Genomic DNA, 10,388 nt, shown 5'->3' with positions numbered 1-10,388 from the left:
GTCGAGCACTTTCAAACTTATACGAACCGAGCTTGAATAAGTGGACAATTACTTGAACGAGCTCGAGCTCGAGCTCGACAGTCAATTACACGAATCGAGCTTGAACATCTTACTACTCGGCTCGACTCGACTCGAATACACTCCTGCTCAAAAAGCTGTCTAAGAATGGTCCCGGTTGAGCCAAAAGTGAATTAGAATTATGCTCCCTGGAATGGGTTGCTCTCAAATTCCTCCCATTCCCCGGGCTCAATCAATAGTGTCCCTTTGTAGCCAATCTTTTTCTTTTCTTGTTGCAATGTCCCTTTACAGCCAATCACTTCCCCCATGAGAAAACAACTTTTCTGTTTCAATCAAACTATGTTATTCTCTAGTTTCAACAAAAAAAAATAAAAAAAAACTATGTTATTCTCTCCCAACATCTCCTGTTGTCGGTGGCCATGCAAATTGGGTGGGCTGTTATCTCTTTAGCATTTTTGTTTAAATTTCTAGTAAAAATAGAAAGGGAGATTTTATAGGGCCCCTTCATTTTTGTTAAAAGGACCCCCTCAATGATAATTTACAAAATCAGGGAGGCCCTATAAAGCTTCCCAAATATAGAAGGGAGATTTTATAGGTGGAATGTTATCACAATCTAAGGCCTTAGTTTCATGACGTGTGGATCCTACGAGTATATTTTACTTCAGTCCTTTCATCAAAAAAATATATATATTTTACTTCAGTCTCAACAATTTATCTCCCCCTAAGATGTTTACTATAGAATGTCTTCATCCTACAACATTTTCGAAACTAACTTCAGTCAAAATGAAATGGTATTTTCAAATACCAAATTGTACACGATTCTTTTAATGACTATTGACGTTCGCTTAGATTACTGCTGAAAAAATCACACAATTTCATTAACTGTATCAACCTTATAAATTAACAAATGTAAATTCACGATATATAATTGAGTTCTAATGAACTCGTCAGATATCGAGACAAGTATAGCCTTTAAATTATAGGGTGTATAAATAATAGTATTGAGAATATACATGTGAATACAATGATAAAACTAAGACATTCTTTTTCATAAATAACCATGTTGACAAATAATAGACTTCTAGTAAAACAGGTAGAGAGAAGTCAAGAAAATATAATTACCGAAACGTAATACATTGATGAAATGTTTGGAAAGCTGCATTTATAGTGACAGAACAAAAAACTATCTCACTTCAATATGACCACGAGGAAGGCATGTAGAGGAGAACGATAATTGTTCACATAAAATTGGATAGAAATGTTATCCTATGACGGAATGGGTGATGTATAATCGGTACACAAAAATCCTATAAATAGTGGATATCAAATAGGTTGTAATTCTCCAAACTAAAAAACAAAAAAAGATAGTTATAGCTCTCAAGGAGAGCTTTTTTAAAGAAAAGGATTGTATTTATGGTCCCCTATTTACACTAAAAATATCTCAATTTGACATGACCACGAGGAAGGCATGTGTACGAGAACAATAATTGTTCACCTAAAATTGGGTAGAAATATTGTCCGATGGCTGAATTAGTGATGTATAAACAGTAAGAAAATCCTATAAATAGGGGATATCAAATTGGTTGTAGTTCTCAAGAAGAGTTTTTTTTCTATGGAAGCTAAAGAAAATCAAGCCATGGAACTCCTCAAACATCTCCATATGAATGGAGGCAATGGAAAAACAAGTTATTCTTCCAACTCGTCACTTCAGGTAGATCTAAAACTAAGTATAACCCACATTCTATTTCAAAAATATTTAGAGCTATTCAATCATTACTTGAAGTCGATATAAGAGTTTGTCTTTCTGTTTTTTGTAAATTCAAAATTGACCATCTTTTCTTTACACCGTCAGTTAACTTTAATGATAGATTTTTTTGTTTATATAATTACACTTCTTACAAAAGTGATTTTATAAAATCAAAATTAATCCCCTTTTGAACACGAGTTAATTCCCAAAAATTGTAGTAACTATTTTACAACAAACTAGGAGCCACGATGGAATTCATTTAAAAATAAAGAAATTAAAAACACCTCATCTCTCCCCCTTTCCTCCATTTCATCACCTTTCATCCACATCATCTCTCGCTACCTCATAATCTTTTCATGTGAAGGTCGTCGGCCGACCAAATTTTTCGTCGACCGTCAAACTTATTTTTTTAATCGCTTTCTCTTGTCTCCCTTCTTTTTTTTGCTACTCTCTCTGCTCCCTCTTTTTTACTCTACTCTCTCTATATCTCCGCCAAGAGAGAATAGAGAGAAAAGAAGAAGAAAAATGAAGAGAGAGAAGAGGAAGAGATTAAAAAAAGAATTAAAATTGAAAGTCAACGGAAAATTTAGTCGGCTTACGATCTTCATCAGAGAAGATAACGAGGTGGCGAGAGATGATGTGGAGGATGTAGGGTTTTGTATATCCTATACACTATCTAGTGTTCTAAGCGGAATCTCAAACATCATATGTTAACACTAGATTTCCCAGGATCATATGCATAAACTAATCAATGAACTAGAGAGGGATAAATACCTTAACGCGTTTTTCCCTCGAACCATTCCAATCGCATGCAAAGATCGAGAGCTCCAACTGTAGCTCCTCTACTTGAGACACCGAGTGAATAGACTTGATCTCCCTTCCTTTCAGACTGCTAGGACTTACTAGAAGGTTGAGAAGAACTCTTCTTCTTGACTAGATTGATAGAACGAGAGCTTTTTCTCTATATTCCTCTCTCTCCAATAGCTGTATATTCTGAGAGAGAGAGAGAGCTGTATATTTTTCCTTAGAGAAAAATCCACCCATTTTCTGTTCTCAACTGACCCAATATATAGACAAACCCTAATTAGAATCCCATTCAGATTAGGTCTTTCTATTTTCGGGTCACAGAAAAGATAATTACCAAAATACTCTTTTGGGGTATTTTGACAAGTCCCTTTAGTGTGGCCGGCCAGAACAGCCCACCATGGGCTTTCTATGGCCGGCCCACTTGCTCTGGTCGGCCATCACATGGCCGGCCTTATGAGCCTTCCCCGGGGCACCCCTTTTAAGGCCCGGTTCTTTCTATCTTGATCCGAATCTCCATTCGAACCCTTTCGGCCTTTCTAGTTGGATCCCATCCATCTTTAGCCTGTTCCCGTCTAGTCAAGTCTCTCCGATCAAGCTACCACTCTTATGTGTAACCCGTTGTAGGATCCAGTCTATGTTAGCCGCGAATCAACTCCTTGATCCGACGATCGTAGTTGGCTTCTAGCAAAGCATTACGACCCCTAATTGGACTGGACTGGATGATCTTTACGTGTGGTCATCGTTATCCTAACTGACAAATTGATCGCATTGCCACCTTGGTCGAAGGACACTCCTTCGGAAGGACATCTCCTTCAGACCGAACGGATATATCCTTCAGTCTCCCATTTGTACTTAGAACAAGTGCAATGCTCGATTCCCATGTCTCTTAGTATCTCATCTGATACGTCATATCCTTCAGACTTTATTGATCTGGAGAACAACTGTCAATACAAATGATTAACTCTTAATCTATTTGAGTGTGGCCACACATTTTCCAGTTGCTTCTCCTCAAGTGGCCCGGAGATATACTTAATCCTAACTTAATAGGAGGACATCATCCAGTCTTGTACTCCCACTTAACTCCATGTCTATCCTGTCTCCCCCAATATGCCGCCTTTATAACCTCCTTTTACGGCGCGGCGTTTGATGGTACCAAAGTTCGACATTCCTTACATAAGATGAGTGTAGCACTCATGTTTACGGAATCTCTCCAATCTTGCCTATGAGAGTTTGTGACGTTTTTCAACTCCTTGAAAAAACTCTCATCTTTTGGGTTATCCAGTGTAGATTCCCCAATCATACACCCATGTAATTGACTTAAATACCATATTCCTATAGCCCATGGAACTGCGCTATCAGTCAATTCCCATGCTAGTCTTCTTGAGTCATTGTTGTCCATGCAATGACCTGGACTAGGGACTGAATAATGAATCTATTCCATGTTCACTTAGTAGGGTTCCATTTACCAGATCACGTATCTGATAAACCTACCTGGAATGTTTCATTATGTTTGGACTATCAATTAAACACTAAACTATTATTTAATGACAAAAATAATTTATTTATTTCTTTTATTGAATGTAGCTAATTGATTACATGAAACTCCTTTCATTAATCCAATTACAACTTAAAGCCATTCATCGATGCGCTTTATACCTATGCCCCTTCTATGACTCTCATACTTGGGCTGAGGCAGTGGTTTAGTTAACGGATCGGCAACATTGTCATCCGTATCGACTTTACAAATGACCACATCTTTTCGCTCAGTGATTTCCCTAATCACGTGGTACTTCCTTAGGATATGTTTGGATTTCTGGTGTGCTCTTGGTTCCTTAGCCTGGGCGATAGCTCCATTGTTGTCACAATATAGAGTAACCCCATTTTCTATGCTAGGAACTACACCAAGTTCGGTGATAAACTTCTTTATCCAAACTCCTTCCTTGGATGCTTCCGAAGCGGCAAGGTATTCTGCTTCTGTGGTAGAGTCTGCTACAGTAGTCTGCTTTGAGCTTTTCCAGCTTACTGCTCCTCCGTTTAGACAAAAGACATAACCCGACTGCGATCGGAAATCATCTTTGTCCGTTTGGAAGCTCGCATCCACATGGCCTTCTACGATTAGTTCATCTTTCCCGCCATATACCAAGAAGTGATCCTTTGTCCTTCTCAAGTACTTCAGGATATTTTTGGCTGCGGTCCAGTGTTTCTCACCTGGATTAGATTGGTAACGACTACACATGCTCAGAGCATATGAGACGTCTGGGCGAGTGCAGACCATGGCGTACATGATAGATCCTATTGCCGAAGCATAAGGCACCTTCTTCATGTGTGCTAGCTCATCAGGATCTCGGGGACACTGAGTCTTGCTTAGCGTCGTACCATGTGTCATGGGTAGGAATCCTCTTTTAGAGTCTTCCATCTTGAACCTCCCAAGAATCTTATCGATATAAGTCTCTTGACTGAGTCCAATCATCCTCTTCGATCTATCTCTATAGATCTTGATGCCCAATATGTATTCTGCATCTCCTAGGTCTTTCATTGAAAAACACTTCCTTAGCCACTCTTTTACGGAGTTAAGCATAAGAATGTTATTTCCAACGATCAGTATGTCATCCACATACAGGACCAAGAAAACTAGGTTGCTCCCACTAACCTTCTTGTATACACAAGATTCCTCTTCATTCTTCAGAAAACCAAACTCTTTGATTTTCTCGTCGAATCGAAGATTCCAGCTCCGACTTGCTTGCTTCAACCCGTAGATGGACCTTTGAAGCTTGCAAACCTTTCCAGCATTCTTGGAGTCCTCAAAACCCTCAGGCTGTGTCATGTACACATCTTCTTCCAGTTTACCGTTCAGGAAGGCGGTTTTGACATCCATTTGCCAAATCTCATAATCGTAATGAGCTGCAATTGCTAGAACAATCCTAATGGACTTAAGCATCGCGACAGGGGAAAAGGTTTCTTCGTAGTCTATTCCTTGGACTTGTCTGTAACCTTTTGCCACGAGTCTAGCTTTGAAAACACTCACGTTTCCATCCTTGTCTGTTTTCATCTTGAAAATCCATTTGCATCCGATGGGTTTTACTCCATCGGGCAAATCAACCAAGTTCCAAACTTGATTCTCAGACATGGATTCCATTTCGGATTTCATGGCTCCCAGCCATTTTTCGGAGTCTGGGCTCGTCATAGCTTCTTTGTAGGTGCTGGGTTCATTATCCTCTATCAACAACAACTCTTGTCGTTGAGATAACTCAATCAGCCTTGCGGACCTACGCGGGGCTCGAACAACAGTTGAGACACTCTCAACTCCTTGAGGGTTCTCCTGCGAATCACATTCGCTCTGCGCGGGAGGATCTACCATCTCTTCCTCTCTTTCCTTTTCTATCGGCTCAGAATAGTTAGGAATCGTGACTTCTGACATCGGTACAACGGTGTCAGTTTGTTGCTCGGATCGAACTTCTTCGATTTCTATATTTCTCCCACTTGTCTTCTTGGAAAGAAACTCCTTTTCAAGGAAGACACCATCACGAGCAACAAACACTTTGTTCTCTGATGGGTTGTAGAAGTAATACCCTTTCGTCTCTTTTGGATAACCAACAAAGAGACACTTGTCTGATCTTGGTGCTAGTTTATCTCCTTGTAAACGTTTTACATAAACATCGCAACCCCAGACTTTGAGAAAAGACAACTTTGGAACCTTTCCAGTCCATATCTCATATGGCGTCTTTTCTACAGCTTTTGACTGAGCTCGGTTTAGTGTGAAAGCAGCCGTTTCTAGAGCATACCCCCAGAAGGTGTTAGGAAGATCGGCTAAGTTCATCATCGATCGAACCATGTCCATCAAGGTTCGATTTCTCCTTTCGGACACACCATTCATCTGAGGTGTTCCTGGAGGAGTGAGTTGGGACACTATTCCGCAACTCCGAAGATGATCCTCAAACTCTTGACTCAAATATTCACCACCTCGATCCGATCGAATGGCTTTTATTTTCTTGCCAAGTTGATTCTCTACTTCATTCTGGAATTGTTTGAACACTTCAAACGATTCCGACTTATGCTTCATAAGATATTCGTAACCATATCTAGTGAAGTTATCTGTGAACGTTATGAAGTAGCCATAGTTACCTCTCGCAAGTGTACTCATAGGTCCGCATACATCTGTATGTATCAGTCCTAATGGTTCACTCACCCGATCTCCTTTCCCCTTGAAGGACGATCTTGTCATCTTGCCTACTAAGCATGGCTCACATGTATCGTATGATTCAAAATCACACGATCCCAGAAGTCCATCTGAATGAAGCTTCTGCATGCGTTTCATGTTAATGTGACCCAAACGACAATGCCAGAGATAGCTTTGGTTAGAATCATGAGTACGAAGCCGTTTCGCGTCTATGTTCAGGATTTCGTCTTCTATGTTCACAACATAAAGACCATTACGTAGCTTAGCACTGGTATAGAACATCTCACCTTTGTATAAAGAACAACACTTGTCCTTTATTATAGCATGATATCCCTCTTTGTCTAACACCGACACAGAGATGATGTTCCTTGATATAGTGGGTACATAATAGCAATTATGCAGCACTAATATCAATCCAGTCTCTAAACTGAGCTCAAAGGTTCCTACAGCCACAGCAGCAACTCTTGCCTTATTTGCGACTCGTAGAACCATCTCGCTCTTTGTCAGATACCTGACCTCCTTGAGCTCATCTAATTCTGAAATTATATGTGCTCCACATCCGGTATCAAATACCCATGAAGGAGAGTCAGCCATATCTGCCAAATTGACCTCTATAACATAGGCACCGACTTCCACTTCCCTTTTTGGTAGCTCTATTACGCTTTCTTTATTTGAAGCATCGAGAATTCTTATCTGATCTTCCTCCCAATCTAGAAAGTCGTATAGATCTCTATCTAAACGTGAACTAATACTATATGCCATCTCTACCCTACACAAACATAATAAGGATTTTGCTAAGTACTACATTCAATGTTTACGCAAAAACAGTTTTTGCCATATTATTCAATGAAAACCGTCCCCTTTTGAATAATATGATTCCAAGATCCCATTCCTGTGAAGTTAAGCGTACTTTGGCACTGCCCTTAACTTCACCCTCCTGAGTGAGTAACTCCTTACTGATCATATCTCATATGACTCTTGGTTGATGAATAACACTTATGTGTTCAATTCATCCTTTTTGCCTCGAAATCCAAAACTCTTTTGCTGACTCGTTGAGAATAACCATTTAGACATGTAGACCTCTTCATAGGTCTACCCGTATTGTCCCGAGGTAAAAGATGGCACCCTGCTTTGGCATGACCCACCATCGATGAACAAGGGCTCAACAGGTGTCTTAATCTGGGTAGGCATTACTCAAAATTCTTTTTGGGGACTTTTACGTTTTTGTTTGCATGCATTACTGTGAACTCTAACATAATCATACACCACATAAAACGTAAATAAGTAAATGCGCGCGAGAAAATAAATCAAGCAAACATGATCCTAGTATGGCCCCTAACCTAAAAGATCTAATCTTCTTAGGTTCTTGCTTGTTTTGCCTCCGTTCGCCTGGATCTCCATCCTCGAACCTCCATTGAATTCTCCCACTCGAACCACGATCTCATCCTTTGGCTCTTCAATGGACTCAATTGTACCCTTAACTCTAATTACAAGACTCAACGATTCGCAGATCGTATAAAAACTTGAAATTAAATTAATTACATCGGGCACCCATCCGTGCTTAAAAACAAGATAGAACAATTCTATGGCCATACTAGAACCCGCATTCACATCCATACATACATAATAATATGACACTCATAAAACACCCAAGTATGTATGAGATTCGCTTCCTTAGGTCGAATCTAGGTTTGCTATGTTCTAGATAGCTATTCGGGAGATACTACCGACATCTCTATGTCTAACGTGCCTTAAGTCTAATTTTCTCAAAACTCCGACTAATAGCTCGTTCTGGTTTTATCCTAAAAGATTATGAAATCGTTTTGGAAAAACTCCGTTTTTAGGCTTTTGATTGGCCCGGGTCGCTTTCGGAAAAAAAAATATGGTTGAAGTTGGAAGAAGAAAAGTCAAAACCTCCCACTCAAGTCAAGGCCCAAAAAAGCCCGAGTCAAACTCTAAAGACTTAAGTCAAACTTGGTCAAACACCCGCGGACCAGTCTCGGTTTGACCCAAAACTTGGCTCGGACAAGTGTTTAGCACCGGCCGGACCGAGAAAACATGTTCCAAACATGTCGGGTACCCCGGTTTGGACGCGCCCTGGCCCTAGGCCAGACGTGCTCCTTGGCCACAGACGCGTCCTAGACGCGTCTGGACGGTCAGACTATGTCTCGGCCTATGGCCGAGACCTTCTCAGACTCCCTGTTGCATATGGACTGGGATTCCAGACGCGTCCCAGACGCGTCTGGGATGTCCGAGACCCAGTCTCGGATTCCGTCTCGGTCCTAGACCGAGACGGACTGGGATTCCAGACGCGTCTTGCACGCGTCTGGGCGTCCGAGACTTCATGTCTCGGACTCCCAGTAGGACTCGGACTGGGACTATCCCAGTCCGGTCTTTCCACATCTCGGGATTCTGTTTCTCGAGATGTCCGGACTGGCCAGACGCGTCCTGGCTGGTCCGGACCGGCAGTTTCTATTTCCAAAATAGAAACTGCCATCCGAGCATGCTGTCTTCTCCCTTTCTCAACCCTAATTTGTTGTTTTTGATGAAAAATCATAAAAAAACAGTAGGTTTTGAAAACTTTTTTCAAGAAACTCATTAACTTTTAAATTCCCTTTTCGAAAACTCTTTTCAAAATCGAAAATTTAAAGTTCTCTCAATTGAAACACTTTCAATTTCTATCCGATTACGTCTAAATCTAATTTAAACTAATCAATTTTATGTCTAAATCCATATTTAAACATAAAACCATCTAATCAATCGAGTTCGAATCTAATTCGACTAGTCAGAGATAGTTTCATGCAACCGGCTCGTGATGCCACTTTAGGGTTTTGTGTATCCTATACACTATCTAGTGTTCTAAGCGGAATCTCAAACATCATATGTTAACACTAGATTTCCCAGGATCATATGCATAAACTAATCAATGAACTAGAGAGGGATAAATACCTTAACGCGTTTTTCCCTCGAACCATTCCAATCGCATGCAAAGATCGAGAGCTCCAACTGTAGCTCCTCTACTTGAGACACCGAGTGAATAGACTTGATCTCCCTTCCTTTCAGACTGCTAGGACTTACTAGAAGGTTGAGAAGAACTCTTCTTCTTGACTAGATTGATAGAACGGGAGCTTTTTCTCTATATTCCTCTCTCTCCAATAGCTGTATATTCAGAGAGAGAGAGAGAGCTGTATATTTTTCCTTAGAGAAAAATCCACCCCTTTTCTGTTCTCAACTGACCCAATATATAGACAAACCCTAATTAGAATCCCATTCAGATTAGGTCTTTCTATTTTCGGGTCACAGAAAAGATAATTACCAAAATACCCTTTTGGGGTATTTTGACAAGTCCCTTTAGTGTGGCCGGCCAGAACAGCCCACCATGGGCTTTCTATGGCCGGCCCACTTGCTCTGGTCGGCCATCACATGGCCGGCCTTATGAGCCTTCCCCGGGGCACCCCTTTTAAGGCCCGGTTCTTTCTATCTTGATCTGAATCTCCATTCGGACCCTTTCGGCCTTTCTAGTTGGATCCCATCCATCTTTAGCCTGTTCCCGTCTAGTCAAGTCTCTCCGATCAAGCTACCACTCTTATGTGTAACCCGTTGTAGGATCCGGTCTATGTTAGCCGCGAATCAACTCCT

The 10,388-nt window shown here is 40.8% G+C and overlaps 1 protein-coding gene across 2 annotated transcripts in view; it reads left to right on the top strand.

Moving 5' to 3' along the window:
- The first annotated feature begins 1,556 nt into the window (after window positions 1-1,556).
- Window positions 1,557-10,388, top strand: part of LOC147533499 (S-adenosyl-methionine 4-1-methyl-2-pyrrolidinyl-3-oxobutanic acid methyltransferase-like) — an 80,815-nt gene continuing 71,983 nt past the window's right edge. Inside the window, exon 1 of one of the 2 annotated variants that reach the window (XM_086645554.1) lies at window positions 1,557-1,729. In XM_086645554.1, the coding sequence (XP_086501680.1) occupies window positions 1,631-1,729 (99 nt within the window). In that variant the 5' untranslated portion in view covers window positions 1,557-1,630. The remainder of the gene's footprint in view (window positions 1,730-10,388) is intronic. The other variant, XM_086645551.1, reaches the window with a different exon arrangement.

This window comes from Eschscholzia californica, unplaced genomic scaffold (assembly GCF_041429995.1).
Source record: "Eschscholzia californica isolate CP2 unplaced genomic scaffold, dmEscCali1.0.p SCAF_6, whole genome shotgun sequence".
Lineage (NCBI taxonomy): Eukaryota > Viridiplantae > Streptophyta > Magnoliopsida > Ranunculales > Papaveraceae > Eschscholzia > Eschscholzia californica.
The sequence above is the reverse complement of the archived record's forward strand: the minus strand, read 5'-3'. Positions and strand labels throughout refer to the sequence as shown.